We start from the raw sequence: 23128 nt of genomic DNA, 5'->3' as shown, positions 1-23128 counted from the left end.
ATGCCTCCCCCACCCCTCCCCACGGTGCACCAAAACAGTGGGTTGTTTGGCATGTTACTCAGATGGCCTCTTCCTGACGAGGTAGGCGGTTCTTGGCCACGTTTTATGGTAGAGGTGGGCAATATGATGATATCTTATTGTTATTGTTATTATTTTTTTGTGATAAACCCCACTTTTCTGAGCATATTGTGACGTCAGTACTAAACACTGACTAAGTGCGTGTTTCATCATTGGTCATGTTTAATTGGCTTTAGTGCAGTGTGTAAAATAATTGTACTAATTAAATAATGTACTATGTAAGTGTGGAACTACTAGTAGATTGTGTCACCAGGTGATGGTGATATGATGCGTTTGCCGTATAGCCCATCCCTGCTAATAGGTGGCTTTGTAGACTAGGGTAAAATTAAACCCTGAGTGGGAAAGTGAACGTTCACCATCATTAGCTTGGTGCTGAAATAACACTGAAAACCCCATAGACCTAACAGGGGGCAGTAACATTGGCTGACTGATTTGCATATTGACATGTAGATTCATGCTGTGGTTCTGTGCACCTGTAGCACAGCTGAATCATAGGGGGCGCTGCAGAGGGATCTTATTTTGGCAGATGGAAAATTTAGCGATATGTTCCTTTTTTACTTTATAGAATTAGCCACAAATCCTCTTAACACTCCATTGCACACACTATGAAACCAATAGTTTAGAAATTGTTTGGCTTAGTTTTCTTGCATAAAATTGACCTAATTAGTAAAATCAATCTTTTTTTTTTTTTCTGAAAGATAGTGTGCAGAGGCCCTTTTATGGTTTGTTGCCTTGAGGCAACAATATGCAACAAAGGCCAAATCTATTTAAATTTATTTAGAATTTGTTTATTATTTTAGAATTTAAATTGAAATAACACAAATAACAGTTTGATCCATTCTAAAGCATTAAAAGAAACATTTCATTAAAATAATACACTGATTGGTACGTGACCGTATTAACTGGAATGCTCTTCTAGCCACTAGTATTGCACAAAAAACAATAACAGAAATTATTCTAAAAAAAAAAAAAAAAAAAAGCTGCAGCGTTCCCTTATAAGTGGCTGTGTAAGTGACACCATACCTGCTATTGGCTAATTCATTCCACTGTCAAACAGTGTTGCCACAACAAAAGACAGTCTGCTAGCGGTCAGAATGAAGCTAAGAATCATCCATCCTTTGATTTGAACAGACAGGGTTGCATTTCTTGACTTCATGTGGAAGTGAGTGTTCATGTAAGTGTAGTAATGTTTTCCTGTTTGGTCAAAAGTTGGTCAAGCTTGGTTAAAGTTTTACCATTGAAGCAATGAAACTAATGTAGATACCAAATAATGAAAGCTAAGCAATTAACGTTGCTTAGACTGCTGCTTTCTTCATAGCTACATCAGCCTCGTAGCTTCAGTGATGGGACCTAGTAACTTTTGTAAATTCAGTAAATTAAAGTAAGTAGTAGAGTAAATTTCAGATGCCAAACAGGTCTCGGCTGATTGACTAATCAATTAAATCTTATTGTTTTATTTATTTATTACAACCCCAGTTCCAGTGAAGTTGGGACGTTGTGTAAAACACAAATAAAAACAGAAAACGATGATTTGCAAATCCTTTTCAACCCATATTCAGTTGAATCCACTACAAAGACGAGATATTTAATGTTGAAACAGATAAACTTTATTGTTTTTTGTAAATATTCACTCATTTTGAATTTGATGCCTGCAACACGTTCCAGAGAAGTTGGGACAGGGGCGTGTTTCCCACTGTGTTACATCACCTTTCCTTTAACACTCAATAAGCGTTTGGGAACTGAGGACACTGATTGTTGGAGCTTTGTAGGTGGAATTCTTTCCCATTCCTGCTTGATGTCCAGCTTCAGCTGCTCAGCAGTCCGTGGTCTCCGCTGTCGTATTTTGAGCTTCATAATGCGCCACACATTTTCAATGGGAGACGGTCTGGACTGCAGGCAGGCCAGTCTAGTACCCGCACTCTTTTACTACGAAGCCACGCTGTTGTAAGACGTGCAGAATGTGGCTTGGCATCGTCTTGCTGAAATAAGCAGGACGTCCCTGAAAAAGACGTCGCTTGGATGGCAGCAGATGTTGCTCCAAAACCTGTATGTACCTTTCAGCATTAATGGGGCCTTCACAGATGTGCAGGTTACCCCTGCCATGGGCACTAACACCCCCCCACCATCAGAGATGCTGGCTTTTGAACTTTGCACTGATAACAATCCGGACAGTCCTTTTCCTCTTTGGCCCGGAGGACACGACGTCCATGATTTCCAGAAACAGTGTGAAATGTGGACGCGTCAGACCACCGGACACTTTTCCACTCTGCGTCAGTCCATCTCAGATGAGCTCGGCCCAGAGAAGCCGGCGGCGTTTCTGGGTGGTGTTGATATGTGGCTTCGCTTTGCATGGCAGAGTTTTAACCTGCACTTGTAGATGGAGCGACGAACTGAGTTCACTGACAGTGGTTTTCCGAAGTGTTCCTGAGCCCATGTGGGAATATCCCTTACAGAATGATGTGGGTTTTTAATGCAGTGCCGCCTGAGGGGTCGAAGGTCACGGGCATTCAGTGTTGGTTTTCTGCCTCGCCGCTTACCTGCAGAGATTTCTCCAGATTCTCTGAATCTTCTGATGATATTATGGACTGTAGATGATGAAATCCCTAAATTCCTGCAGTTGCACGTTGAGAGACGTTGTTCTTAAACTGTTGGACTATTTGCTCACGCAGTTGTTCACAAAGTGGTGAACCTCGCCCGTCCTTGCTTGTGAACGACTGAGCCTTTCAGGGATGCTCCCTTTATACCCAATCATGACACTCACCTGTTTCCAATTAACCTGTTCACCTGTGGAATGTTCCAAACAGGTGTTTTTGAGCATTCCTCAACTTTCCCAGTCTTTTGTTGCCCCTGTCCCAACTTCTTTGGAACGTGTTGCAGGCATCAAATTTAAAACGAGTGAATATTTGCAAAAAACAGTAAAGTTTATCAGTTTGAACATTAAATATCTTGTCTTTGTAGTGAATTCAATTGAATATGGGTTGAAAAGGATTTGCAAATCATTGGATTCTGTTTTTATTTGTTTTACACAACGTCCCAACTTCACTGGAATTGGGGTTGTATTTATTCTCTGTGCCTGGACACAGGAAGAAGCTAATGCATGTTATGCACTATTATTTGCTCTCCAGTGTTGACCAGATGAGAATGGGTTCCCCTTCTGAGTCTTGGTTCCTCTCAAGGTTTCTTCCTCTTGCTCTTAGGGAGTTTTTCCAAATTTTTATCTGAATTTTTTCTGAAAAGCTGCTGTACAACAGTGCCTGATCTAAAAGTGCTACATAAATAAACTGTGACGTGACTTAATGTTGCCTATTTAAAAAGCAGTTTTTGCTCAGAAGATGAACCTTTTTCTGTTCATATCTTCTCCAAAACTCTTCAGATGAGTCTGTGAAGGGGAGCGAGGAGCTGTTTTGTTGCCTCCGGTGGGCGTCAGACAAACCGTCATATTACAGCCTGCTGAGCTCTGGAAGCTGCAGTTGTGTGATGTAAACAAAAGATGGTTTTTCATCTCTCTCTCTTTCTCTCTCTCCCTCTCTCGGTTGGCGTAGGAGTTGTTTGGTGAAGCTGATCTGGGTTATTTTAAGATTTTCAGACTCTGCTCTCGCTCTCTTTGTTCAGAGGTAAGAAGTTTCTCACTCTGAAACAATGGGGAGAGATGGAGACAGATGGGGTGGAAATATGCAGAGATGGAAGGAGGGACAGTGAGACGGAAGGGATGGTGAAACAGAGAGAGAAACGAAGCGAGATGGTAAGATGGAGATGCATAGTGAGATGGAGGAGGTGATGGGATAGAGAGGGGTGGTAAGATTGAGGAAGACAAAAGACTGAAATGAAGACGGGGTGGTGAGACAGAGGGAGACAGTAAGGCAGAGGGTGAGATGGAAGGGGGGGGATGTTGAGTTTGAAGGGGAGACTGAGGGGGCATTAAGACAGAGGTGGAGATTTAGGGGGATGTTGAGGTGAAGGGGGAGGCAGAGGGGTATGATGAGACAGATAAAGAGACAGAGGGGAGACAAAGGTGGAGACAGGGGTATGATGAGACGTAGGGGGAGACAGGGATACGATGAGGGGAGGGGGAGGCAGAGGGGTACGATGAGACGGAGGGGGAGGCAGAGGGGTACGATGAGACGGAGGGGGAGGCAGAGGGGTACGATGAGACGGAGGGGGAGGCAGAGGGGTACGGTGAGACGGAGGGGGAGGCAGAGGGGTACGGTGAGACGGAGGGGGAGGCAGAGGGGTACGGTGAGACGGAGGGGAAGACCGAGGGGGACATTGAGACAATGGAAGGTGGACAAGGAGACAGGTGGGCGTTAAGATGGAGGGGCACAGTGAGAGGTAAGAGGTGGAGTAGGAGATGGAGGGGGAGACGGACACAAGGTTGAGATGGAAAGGAGACAGAGGAAAATAGTAAGACAGAAGGTGAGATGGAGAGGGAGACTGAGGGGGAAGCTGAGACAGAAGGTGAGATGGAGAGGGAGACTGAGGGGGGAAGTTGAGACAGAAGGTGAGATGGAGAGGGAGACAGGGGGAAGTTGAGACTGAAGGTGAGATGGAGAGGGAGACTGAAGGTGAGATGGAAAAGGAGACAGAAGGTGAGATGGAGAGGGAGACTGAGGGGGAAGTTGAGACAGAAGGTGAGATGTAGTGGAGACAGAGACAGAGGGGGGTGTTGAGACAGAGGGGACAGTGGAGGGTGTGATCAGAGAAGGGGAAGGAGAGTTTCTGAGTTGTGCACTACGCTGTCCAGCTTATGGTCTTTGTTTTGTGTGTAGTGGTCCTCTGTTTTGGGCTGATGAAAGCGGCCTTTCTAAGCCTTGCTATGAAATCTGACACTGCCAACACCGAGACTTTCAGACAGCGCCCCCTGCAGTGCTCCAGGATGACTGAAGCGTAGCACCTTCAGTCTGCGCTGATTCTGTGTTCACTGCTAGTCGTCAGTGTTTGTGGAGCTGTTCTGTAATGGGGCTTTAAACGAGAAGCTCTGCCAAACACGCCAATGTGGCTAATGCACGTTAGTAGTCGCCCATTAGCATAATGTCTTTTAGCACAATGCTAATTGATGAGGAGAAATTTAACGAAAATCCCAGAACAGCAGAGGGTGGTGTCTCCCCAGGACTGTACTTATTTAAGGAAAGAACCTTCGGAGAACCTTCTGTTTTTACGTGTGTGCAGAGATTAATACCTAGAGACTGCTGGGGATTTCTGTGTAATCCATCATGCTGCCCAAAATAATTATCTAGTACTTTGGAGTTTGTGCCTCATGCCTAGTCATTTCATTCCTAGAACCTGAAGGAAATGTTCAGTCCATCCAGTTCCCTCTCAGCACTCTGTGGTCCAGCCTCAGTCGTGCGTGTCAGAGGGCAGAAAAAGAATGGAGGCTTTTTGCTGACCGAATGTTCCAGACGTGAAAAAAAAACAAAACCTCAAAAAAAACAAAAACCTCAGGCTGGACAGAAGCACTTTATTATACATCTCTCTTTCACTCGTACTCTTTCTACCTCTATCTAACTCTCTTCTCTCTGGCTCTGTCCGTCTGTCTCTCTCACTCACTCTTTCACTGTAATGAATGAAAGAATAAATAAACGAATTAATTAATAACAGACCTGAATGTGGAAGTTCGGCAATATCACCCTCAGACCAGATTAACATGTCTCCATTTATTTCACTTATTCAGGCATTTGTACATATTAAAGGACTTAACTAATGTCTACATCTGCAGTGGACTGTCTCAACTATTTAAGACCCCTCAGATCTACTCTGAGGGCCCCCCGAGGCCCCGGGCAGTCAGAGGCCGGTCAGTAATCTATCCCTGATGATACCCCATTAATTATCATGATGCTAACTGCCCGGCTACAGCCTCAGCCTGTGTGGAGATGGTCAGCAATGCTTTGATAATATGGTTTCTGTACGACTCCCTGTTCTATATAAACATGGACTGAAGTGCATGAGCACAAAGACAGTAGCGTCCACCTTAAAGTCTGACTTTTCCACGTTTTTGTCCGCGTGTTTATTTTTCACCTTACTCTGCGTGCGTCTCCACTTGTATATCCAGAGCGTTGTAAGCACTACTTGTTCTCAGTGTTGGTCAATACGGTTTTCCCTGTGATCATGCTAAAGCTCCATTGATCTGCTGAAGGAGGGAGAGAGAGACAGATCTGCTTAAAGTGTGGATTCTGAGCTGCAGTTAACCGGAAATCTGCTTCCATGCTGAACATAGCAAAGAGTTCTGGAGGTGCTACCCCCTTAAGGCCTGTCCACAGCAGCTACAACAAATGGATGCAGGACTTTTAACCGACCTTAGACTAAAGTTTTATATTATACCTTAATTCTGATTATTTTAACGGTGAAACAAATGATTGAGCACTTTTATCACTACCTCAGCAGTCATGACACTGCTGAAACTTTGCCAGATGGCAGTTTTACCACGTTTTGAGCATTCAGTGTTGTCTTCTTCCTGAAAAACCTTTTCTGAAATTTGTACATTTTCATCTTCATTTCTTATTTGTGCTCTTTATATGTTGCACTAACATCACAATGGCTGTGCTAGTGATAAAGCTGGCTAAATCCTTGGTCTTAAGTGTGACAGTCATGACCGTTGATATGCTGTAATCTAATGCTAAATTGCAATTGCAATTTAAATGCAATTCTATAAATTAGTCTCTTTTTTTTTTTTTTTTTTTTTTAAGCCAAGACCACCAGCTTATCCGTCCCCCAACCCACCCCGCAAGCTCATGTGATTCTGCACTATTAGGCTAGAGTTTTAAATAATGTAAGATTTTAAGAAATTGAATTGCAACTGTTACGATTTGAAAAATGTGATTTTCAGTTTTCAACTAATTTTGACAAATCATTCAGCCCTGGGTGTAGTTTGGAGATAAAGCCAGAGAGGCCAGGTTGAGATGGTTTGGACATGTGTTGAGGAGGAATAGTGGATATATTGGTCAAAGAATGTTGGAGATGGAGCTGCCGGGTAGAAGGAGAAGAGGTAGACCTCAGAGAAGGTTTATGGATGTAGTGAAGGTGGACATGGAGATGGTTGGTGTGAAAGTAGAGGAGGCAGTGGATAGGGCACGATGGAGGCAGATGATCCGCTGTGGCGACCCCTAAAGGGAGTAGCCGAAAGAAGAAGGAGAAGATTCAGCCCTGGGTGTAACTCCTTAGTTACTACAGATATTCACTTGGATGCAGTGGTGAATCTAGAAAGATTTGCCAGAGTGGCAAAGGGGTGGCGCCAAGTTTTGGCAGGGTGGCAATGTGAATGTACGAGGAATGGACGGGTGTTGAAGAGATGCTGGACAATTATTCCACAGACCACCGATGGCAAAACCACTCTCTCCTTAAAGGCGCCCTAAAGTAAGGTGGAAGCCAAGGACATGGCAGAAATTTGGGGTTGGCATCCAGGGTGGCCAGTCAGATTTGAGGGAGAGGAACTGGCCACCTTGACCACCCCTTTAAAACCGCACATGTGTGGATGGAACATTCGTACTTTGAGTCTTTTTGTGCTCATGTGTGTGAGTTTATACTTTAGCTCACAGTAACCGGGCCAATACACCTGGCCCACCAGGAATTCTCCCAGCTCCTGACTGCCCACTCTGGCATTGTTTCAAGATGTGAATACTGGCGCCTGGAACAGTCAACCAAGTAGTACTTGTGAACATCTCTACTGTGCCTCATGTATCGTTTCTCTCCGTCTGAAAGAGTGGTCGTGCTAGATTTTTCCAGCTTTTGATGATTTTTCTGAAAGTTGGCAAGCGCACGACAGCAGTGTCCACCTGACAGCTCATGTCTCGCACACTCTGCAGTCCAACCTGCTGCGGAAATTCAGTTTTTAACTCTCGGAGTGGCTAATTAATCGCAGCTAACCCCTCCTGCATGCTTTACTTTCCTCCAACGTAAGTCAATCCGTCGATTCCGCTTCAAATTACGGCCACTAAAGCTGGCCATTAGCGATTAGCCCCCAGCTGGGTGTTTGTGACAGATTTAAATGGGCTATAATGCCGGTTGTATTTGTTAATGAGAATATACTCTGTGTTTGTACTGAGCTGAACAACATTTGAGGTTTTATTCGCCTCTTTTTCCTCAGATAATGAACGTTCCTGCCGGCAAGTGTGGAAATTAATGAGGTAACTTAATCTTCGGTGCTTCAGGGATGCTCGCAGCTGACATAGCGATGAACATTTCTCAGCGAAGGAACGTAATAGGATTGGTGTCTCTACTTTTTTTGCATGAAATATCTAATTTAGTTGAGTCAAGATGTAAGACGCGTCTCGTGGTTTCAAACATTGCGTGACATGCTCTTCTCAAGTGGTGACTGTTGGTGCTGGACCTTCACGTTGGGCCATGTAATGTAATGTAACATGTAATGCTAATTTCTACTAGCGCCCCTATGAGGTTTCTAATAGTATGTTAGTGCTAAGCTAATGCTGATGCACATGAAAATTTCTAGGCCGTTCTAAGGTGAATACAGATGTTCTCTATATTTTATCAGAATGCATCATCATATACTTCAGTTCTGGTATGGAGCTGCCGCTGCTGTTTTCCATTCCTAGCAACCAAACGGTTCCTGGTTGCATTACAGCTCATGCTCATGTCAGAGATGTATCTAGAACATCACACGACAGTTTTCTTCCTCATAATGTCGATCCCACCCATTGTAAATCAAATAATGATTGGTTGAGTCCTCTGTCACTTCCTAATTATGTTTGCTAGTTAATCTAATGCTTAAGACCTTCAGTCCAGCTCCTGAAGTCCTAACCAATGGGAGCACTTGCTAGGCTGTATCTACCTAGATACCACAGAGAAAACAATCCTGATTGATCTCTCTCTCTCTCTCTCTCTCTCTCTCTCTCTCTCTCTCTCTCTCTCTCTCTCTCTCTCTCTCTCTCTGTAGGTATTTTGTCCTAGACCCGGAGCTCAGTCAGCTGCAGTATTTTGTGAATGAGCAGGGGCGGAGCCAGAAGCCTCGCGGGACCCTTCCTCTGATTGGTGCATCGGTTACCCTGAGCGACGAAGCTCCTCACATGTTCATCGTCAGCTCAGCCAATGGGGAGCTTTTTAAACTCCGAGGTGATTTCCACTCTTGGTTCTTTAGTAGAAACAGACGGAGTTCAGTCAGTGCAGCGATAGCTGTACGTTTAATAGAGCTCAGCTTTGTTCACACAGCTGTGATGGATCTGCCTTTAGCAGTGAGGAGCTCCAACAAACTGAGGCGAGGGCATGAAGAGCCACAGATTATCTGGATGTTAAACTGAATGTCACACTGGACTGGCTCGTCTTAAATTAGCACATGATACGACTGCCTACGGGCTCCAAGGAGAGGCGCCACAGCAGCCCTGTCTATTACATGCTTAAGTAACGGACGTAAATGAACTTAAGGCGATAGCACAGAGTTGTGACCAATCAGAGTCAACCAAATTTCTGTGTTGTGACATCACAACCACAAGTTCCTGGCTTTTTGGCAGACTACATTACTGGGTCAATGGATATTCTGGTCTTCTTGGTTTAAAAAAAAAAAAAAACGGGTCTGAAACTGAAAAATTTAAATCTCAGTCACAATATTAGTCAGAAAAATTGCACTTAGGTATGTCCCCCAAGTCGTTCAGCCATATGCTGGCTTAACAAACACCAGCATTCTCCGACTAGTGGCAATAGTACATCAGAGGAGAACATTCTGGGGGCTCCTACCAATCATACGTAGGTACATCATGCCGTCCTCGTGCCTCCTGCTGTCTGCTGGATAAATTTATGGTGATGTATCATTGATTTTTCTTTCCTCAGAAGCTGTGGTTACTTTGAGGCTGATTCAGCTGGACGGTGCTGCAGCACTGTTGATGATTATGCGGCTTGTTTTGTCTGGGTGAAGATGTGAGTTTGGATGGTGGAGCTTTTCAGTCTGTTCCTCAGCCTGTTGGTCCATATGCTGCGCCATCATAAACACTGGAGCGTGTTTATGATGAAGACACAGTCCGGGAGGAGATAAACGGATTAGTCGCACATGAATGAAACCGCCGTTCTTCTTAGTAACGCTTTTATTTTGAAAGCTGGCAACATATGAGGCAGGCTTATTTATACAGCACATTTCATGCACAACAGCGATTCAGTGTGCTTTACACCAGTAAAGGGCATCAAAAGGTAAAATAAAAAGTGCTTAAGAGTGAAAACAACAGGTGCAAATATTAAAAACAACATAAGAAGAAAGTACAATGTACATAAAGTACAATAAAAACATTTCATTTATTCATTCATCATCTTTATATAGCTCATACCGGGGGACCCTGAGCTGCTCCCAGGCCAACTTGCAGATATAATCCCTCCAGTGCGTGCTGGGAAACCCCCGGGGTCTCGTCCCAGTAGGTCGTGTCTGGTAAACCCCCATTGGGAGGCATCCAGGGTGCATCCTGATCAGATGCCAGAACCACCTCAACTCACTCCTCTCAATGCGGAGTAACGGCTCTACTCTGCTCCTGCTGGATGACCGTGCTCCTCACTCTGAGTCGAGTGTAGCCCACCATCCTGTAAAGAAAGGGCATTGTATCCGCAGTCTCGTTCTTGCGGTCATGCCCAGTTCATGGCCACAGGTGAGGGTGGGGATGTAGACCAGCCAGGAAACTTCACCTTATGGCTCAGCTCCCTCTTCACCGCTACAGTCCGGTACAGTGACCGTGTTATCTTACCATCCCTCTTCCCATCACTCGTGAACAAGATAACCCTGAGATACTTGAACTCCTCCACCTGGGGCAGGTCCTCTCCCCTTATCTGGAGTCGACATGCCATCCTTAGGATTCATTGGAATAGAAACATAAAAAATTTGCGTGTTAAGGGGAAAATGCAGTAAGAAGAGAGTGCAAGTCTTAGAGCTCCATCGTCACATGAGAAGAGAAATGTTTCTAACCTGGATTTTAAAAACGCTACATTTGAGGCTGATCGAAGATCCTCTGGCAGTTTCCGAACAGCTAAATGCTGACTACCATGCTTAGTTTGGACTCCAGGTGCTATTAGCTGACCTGAGTACATAGATCTAAGGCTGCGTTTACACAGCAGGTAAAAGTTTTTTTGTTTGGCTGTTCACGTCTTTTACTGCGATGGACTGGCGACCTGTCCAGAGTATATCCTGCCTTCCGCCCGATGACTGCTGGGATAGGCTCCAGCACCCCCCCGCGATCCTGACGGAGAAGCGGCTTAGAAAATGGATGGATGGATGGATGTTCACGTCTTTTAAAAGAGGTCTGTATGTGACATCAGTCTGAACAGAACGGCTGCTAAACTGACCCGCATGCGCAAAAGAACAGAGTGTCACGCCGCTTCACGCAGCTCATCCAGAGGTAAACAATCACGACCGCCAAAGAACGCCAGTCGCTCCCGGAGCTTTCCGTTTCATCTTCACCAGCATAGCAGGAGCGGTCAAAGTTCCAGTGGTTGATAGCTGGACTCATCATCCAGAATGTGGTCGAGTTTACCATAAAAAGGGCGCGTTATTTTGTCGCAGTACGTTCTTTGGTTCGTGTCCTCGGATTCTTTAAACTGTTCTCTGGAGCTGCAGCCTCGGGCTCCTCCAGCCGCGCTCGGCCGCTTGGTTCAAAACCTCTTCGAATGAATTCCGATCTGGCTGCTCAGACCGAGTCACATTGCTGCAGATCGGATACGGATCGTATTTCAGTACCACATATGAAAGTGGCTCAATTCGGAATTGAAGATGTCAGATTTAGTGTGTTTATCTGTTCACACTGACACACAAATGGCACACATCTGTGTCACATATGAGGATTTGGGCCACTTTTGCATGCTGTGAAAACAACCTGAGAGACCTACTTGCTTTATATTCTTTAAACAGACCAGCGATGCATTCTGGGCCTAAACTCTGGGCCATTCAGTGATTTATACACTCGTGTCTCTCAGAGGTGAAAAGTAACTGAGTAACTGAGTAACTGAGTAAATGTAATTAGTTTCTGTACTTTAGTATTTTTGGTGTATCTGTACTGAAGTTTCTCCGTTCTGGGCGACTTTTTCCTTTCACTCCACTACATTTCAGAGTCTAATATCCGACTTTTTCCTCCTACATTTTGAGAAATCTGTCGTTCCTTTTGGTTGGTGTTTTGTGCTTCTGATCATTTTAATAGACGTCAGCGTCACTAATTAATGATGTTCTATTAAAAGACTGGTTTACCAAGAGAGACGCTGGAGGACTTTCACCTGAAATGAGTTCATGAAGCCAGTCTGGTTATAAAAATGATAACAGGACATCAGAGCCAGAATTCCTCTTTTAGTACTTTTACTTTATACTTAAGTACATTTGAAGGGAAATACTTTAGTACTTTTACTCAAGTGGAGGTCTAAAGGGAGGAACTTCTACTTTTACTGGAGGAATATTTTATTCAGGAATAATATTCAGCGCCCTTTTCGGGGAGGCCAGTTAATACACAGTTCCAGTCGTCCACTCTGCTGGAGAGAAAAGCATGGATGAGCTGCTCTAGGTCCTGTTGGGACACCAAACCTGTGATCCTGGCTGTATTTTTAAGATAATCAGATGCTGTTTTAGTGAAGGTGAGATCTGAGTCTATTATAATGGCAAGATTTTGAATTGATCTCGTCATTCGTTATAAAGGTTATATTTGCCGGTTTTGATCAGTCAGTTGGATTAACCTTTATGACCGATGTGGCGAATTGGAGTGAACATTTTAGAAATATTTTAGAAGCATTTAGAAAAGTTTATGTAGGCTTATGTCAGTTGTCATGTCAAGCTTATGCAGGTATCATGTAGCCTTATGAACATTGTTCTACCAGTTTCTGGTTTCTTTAATGAATTAAGACTGTACAAGTGAGTGTGCGCATGTTTAATTCAAGTTCAATTCAATTCAAGTTTATTTATATAGCGCTTTTTACAACAAGGTTGTCACAAAGCAGCTTTACAGAAAAACAGGTCCACGCCTCTTATGAGCATCACCACAGTGAAGCCAATTTTGTGGTGACTACAGTGGTAAGGAAAAACTCCCTTTAAGAGGAAGAAACCTTAGAAGGGACCAAGGCTCAGTCCGAGGAACCCAACCCCCGTGGGTCGACCCGCACAGAAGAAACAGAACAGAAACAAGAACAACAGTACAAAGAGAGTGCAAAAAGATGGCTGGAACGCTGGAACCACGAATGGGGCACCTCCAGACAGGCCAACGGGGCATCTCGACACATGTGAGAGAGATAGAGAGAGAGAACGGAGTGGGAGGGAAGAAAGATAGGTTAGAAGGGTTGTGTTAATCAAAAAGCAGCGGCAAATGATAAAAGTTTTTTTTTCGTTGTGTAATTGTTGCAGCCTTTTTGGCAAACAGTACTTCTGTCTCTTCTTATTATCTGTACTGCTGATTCTGAGAGATCAGCTTTCTTTGAGGTACCTTTGGGTTGTAAAAATAGGCCTCCGCTGAGTGTTTGTCATTAATACGAATAGCTTCATTAGCTGCAGTGTTAATGAGAGACCGGTGCACAGGTCCCCTCCACAGTGGCTTTATAAACAGGATTATTTTATTGTTGAATTTAAGTGTGTCCTGACTTCACAAACAGCTGTTTGCATGTGTTCACAGCAGAATGTCTACTGTTCTGATATAGTCCTTGATGTGAATGAAATGTGAAGAAAAAGTTAAATAAAAGTAAGAAAATACAAAGAGATGAAAGATAAAATGTTTGTTAGATTTATAAGAAATTAAAATTTGACAGACGTTTTGTATAGAATTGCTTTGAATAAAATCTCTTTACATTGACTTCCATTGAACAGAGAGAATGTTTTTGCCCTCTCCTGTAAAGTTACCATTTTGGAGGTACTTGTTTTTCTTTGGACAGCGACGATATGGACAACAGAAAAGGTCCGAGTACTAATCCCTGAGGAACTCTGCATGTCATAGCCCCCCTGTCAGATTAAGTGTTGAATAACCTATGTAAAAAGCAATGCTTGAGTATTTATGAACAGCTTATGTCATCCTGATGTGCTTTGCATTAGGATAAGAGCTCTTAACGTGATGGACGTTTTTTTTCTCCCATTTATAACAAAGCATCATTTAGAGTCTCAAGATCATTCAAAGTTTTTTTTTTTTTTTTTTTTTTTTTTTTTAAAACAAGTCCATTAGCAACACTCTAGTAACCATGGCATCCCCCTAGAAACCATCAGGGATATCATAGCAACCACCTAGCAACCAACTGAAATATCATAGCAACCATTTGGCAGCACCCTGGCAACCATTTGGCAACTGATGAGCTTCAGGAAAGGCACTTTTCTAATACTTATCATTATTATTTCTTTCCAAATGAGATTTCTGCTGTGACAGACTTGATCAGTATATTTTTATTGTATTTATTTATTCATTTTTGGCAGTTTGGCATTTGGCCAGGTTCCCAAATTGAGTCTGAAATCTCTGTATTGAACACGTGCGTGAGATTTCAGGGCTGTTCCCGTCCTGCCGTATGAGCAGATGCTTCGCTAACTGGCCATATTCACATTTCAGACTCAGAGCTGCGTTAATGCTGGCAGCTTATTGTTATTAATGACGGCGCTGGTGTTTTACATTATCTCTCTTTTCTCATGTTGAGTCTCGTAGCTAATGACTGCTGTACTGTACGTAACGGCAGTGTAATGATGTGTAATTATATAAAAGCGGGTATGAAACCCTGAAGCCGCGGGCTGCGTTTGGCCAGATTATCCTGGGCCGAGATGCACAGACTTGTACTCTTTTATTCGGAGAGTGTGGCTGTTTGCTGAGCGGATAAGACACTTCATGTTAATGAATGCTGTGTGACGTCAGCCCTGTGCAGCCAGAAAAAACCTGAATAGAAGCCAAGCTGCATCAGTGAGCTCTTACTTCAGCTTTTCAGCTGCACTATAACGTAGAACTTTCATGTAAAGAACCCTTCATGTAATGGGCCACAGCCTGTAGCCTATATTTACCTTACGTTCACACATCGCTGCTGTCTTCTTATATATTTTATTTTCTGCATCATTTGACCACAGCTGTCCTTTACACTGTGTAATTTCAAGACGAATGGACTCATAGAAATACTTGGAAGTTGCTTGGAAGTTGCTTGGAATAAGATCTGTTTACATTAACTTACTTTAAAACCTAATTTTACAGGAGAGTGGAAAAAACATCGCTTTGTTTTTCTTTGTACAGTGACGATGTAATGTTTGTTGTTTTATGTACCACAGATAATACATTTTGACGTAACTGCTTTTAGAGTTTAGGCTGTTTTTGTTACTGTGCCTACACTGAATACGCAGTGTTGCTTGAACGTTTGTGAACCTTTTAGCATTTTTTTTATTTTTTATTTTAACATAAATGTGACCTAAAATTTAATCAGATCTTCATTTAAGTTGGGAACCCAACAAAACCAAAAATGTGTATATAGTCTTTAATTCATTTATTGGAATGGTAATCTAACATTAAATGGCATTGCTGACAGAAGTATGTGAACCATCAACCAAATGGTTCCTTCACCAGTTGATCAGCCCTGTACACAGACTTTGAGGAATCTTGGCCTTTTCCTCCTCACAGAACTGATTCAGCTGTGTTATGTTGCTGGGCTTTGATTCTGCCGCAACAGTCCTATTGGATTAAGGTCTGGATTTTGACCCAGCCCTTCCAAAATATCTGTTCTGCTTTAACCATTCCTTGAGGACTAACAAGTCTTTTTAGGGTTATCTTTCTGCAAGATTCACCTTCTGTTGAGCTTCAGTTCACAGATGGATACTCTAAAATTCCCTGGTAGAATTTCCTGCTACAATCTAGAATTCATAACTCCACCAAATGATGGCAAGCTGTCCTGGTCCAATAATAACAAAACAGCTCCAGTCTGTGATACTACCACCACTGTGTTTCACAGTTGGGAGGAAGTTCTTATGCTGGAATGCAGGGTTTGGTTTTTGCCAAGCATAACCTCTCCTTTAAGCCATATATACGTCGTTTTGCCCCATCTGTCCACATTATACAAGTAGGGCTCTGGCTCACCTAGGTGGTCTTTAGGAAACAGGTATCAGTGTTCTTATCATTCAATACATACTATTCTCGATTATGGTCTCATGAACACTGACATTAGTTGGTGTAAGGGAGGCCTGCAGATCTTTAGATGTTACCTTGGAGTTCTTTATGAGTTCCTTCTCACAGAATATTCTACACCTTTGTTTTGAAGTGATTTTTGTTGGATGACCTCTCCTGGGAAGGGTAATAATGGTGTCTGGATCTGTCTGACAGGGGATCAGTGAAGTCCATAGTCTTCAGAAATGGTTTTGGAACCACTTTTAGATGAAGTTTAAGATTAAATTAAGAGACCCTTATTAGTCCCACAACGGGGAAATTTCACCTCTGCATTTAACCCATCCGTGAACTGAAACACCACATACACACTAGTGAATACACACACACTAGGGGACAGTGAGCACACCTGCCCGGAGTGGTGGGCTGCCCTATCCACGGCGCCCGGGGAGCAGTTGGGGGTTAGGCGTCTTGCTCAAGGACACCTCAGTCATGTGCTGTCAGCTCTGGGGATCAAACCGGCGACCAGCCCATTAGCCTAATGAGTACTAGCACATCATTTTCTGAGGTCCTCAGGAATCTCTCTTGACTTTGATGGTGAAGACTCAAGTTGATGTTTGTTAATAGAGTTTGCCAACAATGACATTTAATGTTGGATCACTTTATTCAATAAACGAATGGAAAAACTATACAGGGTGAGTCAAAACTGACTTAACTGAAGATCAAACATGCAGAAATGCACACAGTGCTCAAACTTGCAGTAAATGTCAACTTTAGTAAATTCATTCTGGGTGTTAAATTTATCATTTGAAATCCCGATGGAAAATTAATGTTTGTAATGAAGTTCTGTTAAAATTTACATCCAGAATGAAGTTCTAATAAAATTGACACCCAGAATGTAATTCTAATCAAATTGATGTCCAGAATGAAGTTCTAATGAAATTAACTTCTAGAATGAAGTTCTAATAAAATTGACATCCAGAATGAAGCTCTAATAAAATTGACATCCAGCATGTAGTTCTAATATAATTCATGTCCAGCATCTAATAAAATTAACTTCTAGAATGAAGTTCTAATGAAATTGACGTCCAGAATGTAATTCTAATAAAATTAACTTCTAGAATGAAGTTCTAATAAAAATGACGTCTTCCAGGAAGTTCTAATGGAATCAATATCCAGAATGCTGTTGATTACTTTGATTACGTGTTTACGCGTGTGTGTATGTTTGGTTGCCAACTAACAGACATTACAGTTGATAGTCAGTCGATTCAGTCGAGTAAGTTGAGATTTCCTAACTGGAGAAAAGATGCTGTCAAGTAAGATTAGATTCCTAAAGTAAGATCCGATTTGCTTCCGTACTGTGAATGTGTGAAAGGCTTTATCTTGACCTGTCAGATCGTAACGTAAGACTGAAAGATAAGAAGGTTCTGTAGTACAGCCCCTGGTTCCTGAGAGAGAACCGTCAGAGAAGCTTCTGATGCGTTTCAGACTGGAAGTCTGTCATGTCCTCCAGACCAGAGTGCATTATCCCTTAATGTTACTGAATTATCACTTGTTGTCATAGTAACAGTTTATCTTCCCTCCCTTCTTTCTTCTACAACTCTCTGTCTGTCTCTCTCTCTGTCTCTCTCTCTGCAGCGGTGGACAGTAGAGAGCAGCAGATGTGGATGTCTCAGCTGCAGGCCTGCTCCAGACGCCTCTCCGACTGCAGCGCTAAGGTTTGTTCACACTTGTTCGAGGTTCCATCACGCTGCTCGGTCTTTCTCAGGATGTGGTGTTACTGGGCTCTTCACATACTGTGCACCCTGTCTGGACACTTTATCTGAAACCCCTCCTTCTGAAGCTCCTTCTTGCTGGTGAACAGCAATTCATAATCACAATTCATAATCACGCTTATTTTGAGGAGATTTTGCGGGAAAATAGAGGAATAAGAGTCAGAGGAGCTTCACACCAGTCCAGCCTGCCAGCGTTCTTCTTCACGGCAGGTAGACAAAAGAAACTCGCACATGCGCAGATTTTCTCAGCCGCTTATCCCCCTGGGCTGCAGGTGGGGCTGCAGTTTATCCCAGTGTTTATTGGGTGGAAGGCTGAGCTTCTTTTCACTGTTTGGTCGGTTTGTAAAGTTAAAACAATATAGATATAGACACTTTATTTACCATCCAGAACCACCAGAGAACCTACACGAGTCTGCTCAGTTTATATGGAATGTCGTTGATGGAAAATAGTGGAAAATCTGGAATAATGAGTTTTCTTTGGGGACTATTTTGCTGCACAGCGCCCTGCATGTCTCCCTCCACCATGAATGGAGTTGAAGTTCTCTAAACTCTCATAAAACAGCGTCTCAGTCATCAGGCAGTGAATTCAGAACCAGTTCATGTAGGAACTTTCTGTGAGGAGCTTTTAGAGGGGGACGTCTGGTTCCTATCACCACCACTGTGAGGAGCTTTTAGAGGGGTACGTCTGGTTCCTATCACCACCACTGTGAGGAGCTTTTAGAGGGACATCTGGTTCCTATCACCACCACTGTGAGGAGCTTTTAGAGGGACGTCTGGTTCCTATCACCACCACTGTGAGGAGCTTTTAGAGGGACGTCTGGTTCCCATCACCACCACTATGAACAGTTCTGACTCTAGAACTGAGCTCTAGAATGCAGAAGCTCTGAAAAAGCACTGGAATTTCCCTCTAAAACTGCCACCGTTTATTGGCAGAAGTGATGTTATAAACCTGCAGCTTTTGCTGATGTTAATGGAGCTGTGTTACTGTATCAGACTGCATGTGATCTGATTGGTTCTTTTCACAGGTGAAGAAACTAAAGGACTCTGATGAGCACCTGTGTGTGGACCGGACCGCCAGTAACCTGGACACACAGGTAAATAACATGGACATACGCACAAGGCTAGTGGAGGCAGGTCAGCTCTCATGGTCAGTAATTTGGGTGGTCACTGAATGAGCTTTGGTGTTATCTTGTCATTAGACAAGTCTCTCTTGTGTTTCAGCAGTGAACAAAATTGAAACCTAAGCTACTGTTAAAAAGTAGTTCAGTTACATTTAATGAAAACAATTAGACCCAATCCCATTTCACCCCTCGCTCCCACCGGTCAGCCCTACCCCTCCATTTGTGTGGTCACATCTAGGTGTAGGGTGTCTAGATTCTTGTTGAGATAGAGGGGTAGGGAGAAGTGTTAGAGCTACATAACCCTCCAAACAGAGGTTTTTCAGAGACTCCAAACAGTGTGAGTGTGTGTGTATGACTCTACTAGCACAAAGCTTCAGTGGAATGAGTCATCAGACACACACACACACACACACACACACACACACACACACACACACACACACACACACTGACTGCCTGCCAAACGTTTAGGGATGCCACAGCTTTTCACTGTGTAGTTTTTCTTTTCTTTTTATTATGCACTATTACATACCTTCTCTTAATTTTTTCTGCTTTATATGCTGGTTTTAGACTTGATTTTAAAAATGCTAATCACTGACGTCACTAATGATGAATCATTATTTTCACTGTAAGTTGCACTTAAATGCTAAACCAGGTATCCTGTCTAATCTGGCAGCCCTGAACAGGTTGCTGGTTCTGTTTGACCCGCCGGGAATATAGCCCAGCATAATAGCCCTGTAGTTTACAAGGAGAACAGCCTCTAGGCTAACTTAGCACAGTGAGCTTTAGCCATTTTATTCATTTAACAAAAGTGCAACCCCATTTCCCAAAAGGTTGTTGTGCCAAATGTAAATAAAGGCAAAAAGCAATGATGTGCAAATTGCGAAATCATTGAAATTAGTACAAAGATAAAATCACTGAGGTGGAAAATGTATTGTGTAAAGCTAACAGAAACACCTGGTGGTTAATTGGCAACAGGTCAGTAATATGACTGGGTATAAAGAGCATCTCAGAGAGGCGGAGTCTTTCAGAAGTAAAGAGGAGGAGGGGTCACCACTCTGTGAAAGACTGCACCATCAAATAGAGCAACAGGTCAAGAAGAACGTTCCTCAACATAAAACAGCAAAGAGCTTCTGCTTTTCATCGTCTATGGTGCAGAATATCATTAAAGACTCAGAGAATCTGGAGAAATCTCTGTCTGTGAGGGACGAGGCTGAACACCAGTATCTGCTGGCCGTGATCTTTGGGCCCTCAGGCAGCACTGCATTAAAAACAGACATGATTCTGTAGTGGAAATCACTGCATGGGCTCAGAAACACTTCTGAAAGCCACTGACTATGAGAAGTTTGTTGCTGTTTCCTTTTAATCCTCTTAAATGCAAAGAAGAAATAATATATAAACAGGATCCAGAAACGCTGCCGCCTTCTCTGGGTCTGAGCTCATTTAAACTGGACTGAGGGGAAGTGGAAAGGTGTCGTGTGGTCCGATTCCTTTTGGAAATTATGGACACTGCACTCTCTGGATTAAAGATCACCCAGCTTGTTATCAGTGTGCAGTTCAAAGGTACAGGAGGAGGGACAGTTTACAAACCAGTGACAGGGTGTTGGCCGCTCAAGCCTCATAAATCTGGTCCGAACTGACGGAAGGGCTACTGGGGCAGAAGTCACAGACATGTTTAATGATGGTTACAGGAAGACTGTGTCACACACAGTGCTGCTGCATAGCCTCTGACTGGTCAGTGCCCATGCTGACTCCTTTCCACCATCAAAAGTACCTATAGCATCAGACATGTCCTTGGATTAGTATAAAAGGTCACCTGGTCCAATGAGTCCCATCTTCTTTTACATCACATAGCCAGGTATGTGTGCAGTGTTTACCTGTGGAAGTGATGGCACTGACACAGGATGCACTATTGGAAGCTGGTGGAGGGAGTGTGATGCTTTGAGTGATGTTCTGCCAGGAAACCCTGGGTCCAAACATTCTTGTGGATGTCTGTTTGACAAGTGCCACCAACCTAAACATTGCTGACCAGGTAAACCCCTGCATGGCGATGAAATCCCCTAATGGCAGTCGCCTCTTTTAGCAGGATAGCATGCAATGCCACAGTGTACACGTTGTTCAGGAACAGTTTGAGGAACCCAACGAGTTCAAGGTGCTTTTCTGGCCTCCAAATTCTCCAGATCTCAATCTGATCAAGTATCTTTGGGATGTGATGGAACAAGAAGTCTGGTCTGGGGCCTCACAGCTTCTCCACCTCGCAGCTTACAAGACTTGCAGGATCTAATGCTAATGTTGACGTCACTGCTGGAGTCTTATAGTTATTGTTTTGGTAGGTTAACCCAACACAATGCTGACATTGAAATTTCAACCTCGACCAAAATGATTCTGATGGAAAATCGATAATGGAGCAATATCACCCTGTTTCCTGGGTTCTGTAGCTAGCTTTAGCTAGAACCAAAAACAGTTAATCGTCTACTGTTCCCTGGTTAGCTCTGTATCAAGTTCCACTTGAACAAATGCACATCTTTAGAAAACCGAAAGAAGTGTGATTCATGCTTTACTTGCAGTAAAAAAGCAGATCACTGAGCTAAAATCCAGGTCACTTTATCTGATTTCTTGAGTATTTGCTGAATGTTCTTGCTGCAGACATTTAATCAAACTCTATTGCTCTGGGTTAATAAACATATTAGAGTCAATACTAATTTCATGTTTGTTGTTTACTGGAGCTCCTTCAAGGCCTGCAGTGTAAACACTGAGTGATAGAATCAGGCTTATTAAGCCACTGTCTGAGGCAGGCAGGGTCATCAGCTGGGCTTTTAGAGGATGTCTGGAAGGACTGGACTGTTCTCTACTTGGCTGTGAGCTTTAGTCCTTTTATAATTACCTTCTGTCTTTAAGCTTCACTCTTAATACTCAGCGTTAACGTTATCATATGTCCATATCATATGTAAGCTGAATGTTGCACTGCACTGCTTTAAGTCTTGGCTCCTCTCAGTGTTTCCTCTTCATGCTCTTAAGGAGTTTCTCCTTTAAAGTCATGGTTCCTCCTGGTGGTTATTCCTCATGTTCTCATGGAGTTTTAACATTTTGAGTCTTGGTCCCTCTCAGTGGTTTTTCAAGATATTATTAGGGAGTTTCTACTTGAGAGTCTTGGTTCCTCCTCATGCTCTTAGGGAGTTTTCTTTTAGAGTCTTAGTCCATCTCACTGATTCTTCCTCAAGTCCTTATGGAGTTTAAAATTTTTGAGTCCTGTTTTCTCTCAGTGGTTCTTCCTCATGTTCGGAGAGAGATTCTCTTTTTGAGTCTTGGTTTTTTCCTCCTTTTGAGGTTCCTCCTAATGCTCTTGGGAAGTTTCTCCTTTAGACAATTGGTTCCTCTCTGTGCTTTTTCCACATGCTATTAGAAAGTTTCTCCTTGAGTCATAGTTCCTCTCAGTGGTTCTTCCTTGTGTTCAAAGGGTCTTCTCCTTTTTGACTCTTGGTTCCTCTCAGTCAAAAAGATTACTTGTTAATGATTTGAACATTTGAGTCTGATTGTGTGTTGTTGTTGTTCAGAAACTGTTGCACTGCATCCCGGATGCTGGTTCTGTTGCCTGATGATCACGCTGTCAGGTTGCGGTCCTGTTCCCTGGTGTCTCTGCAGTCTGTTGTTTCTGTTGCCTAGCGCCTACGCTCTCTGCAGGACCCTTCCAACCCAAACAGACCAAGCTGTGTGTCCCTGGTCATGGATGGAGATCCTGCTGAATAAGCAGAAGAAAGGAGAGGAGCAGGGGATTGGAGGATGCCTCCTTAGGAGTTGGATGCTAGTTCTGGCAGGTTATCCAGGGGTCTTTAAAAAAGTCTTTAATAAATTTTTTATTAAATTCAAGACTTAATACAATCCTATGTTTTTCTGTTTCTTTTGCTCCTGTACAACGGTGGTAGAATGGCTATTAGAGTGAAATCTTTAGGCCATATGTTTATTTTAAAAAAACAAAACAAAAAAACCCCCAAAAAACAAGAAAATCTCACCTGCATGATGATGCCAGCACCCCTGCTAGGCGACTGCTGGAGCAAATGAACATTTTTTTGGCTGTTATAGATTGCATACAGATATTGTGACCTGTAAAAGACTTCTCTTCTCTTCTCTTCTCTTCTCACTTCTTCTCTTCTCTTCTCTT

General features: G+C 43.1%; 1 protein-coding gene across 1 annotated transcript in view; it reads left to right on the top strand.

The window, feature by feature from the left end:
* The window catches only part of LOC108412619 (oxysterol-binding protein-related protein 10), a 76589-nt gene that overhangs the window by 17836 nt on the left and 35625 nt on the right, over window positions 1-23128 (top strand). Inside the window, exons 2-4 of the mRNA XM_017684713.2 lie at window positions 8963-9138; window positions 17712-17791; window positions 18874-18942. Coding sequence (XP_017540202.2) covers window positions 8963-9138; window positions 17712-17791; window positions 18874-18942 — 325 coding nt within the window. The remainder of the gene's footprint in view (window positions 1-8962; window positions 9139-17711; window positions 17792-18873; window positions 18943-23128) is intronic.

The sequence above is a fragment of the Pygocentrus nattereri genome, chromosome 11, assembly GCF_015220715.1.
Source record: "Pygocentrus nattereri isolate fPygNat1 chromosome 11, fPygNat1.pri, whole genome shotgun sequence".
In the NCBI taxonomy this organism is placed as follows: domain Eukaryota; kingdom Metazoa; phylum Chordata; class Actinopteri; order Characiformes; family Serrasalmidae; genus Pygocentrus; species Pygocentrus nattereri.
Note: the sequence above shows the minus strand (reverse complement) of the source record. Positions and strands in the feature narration are given on the sequence as shown.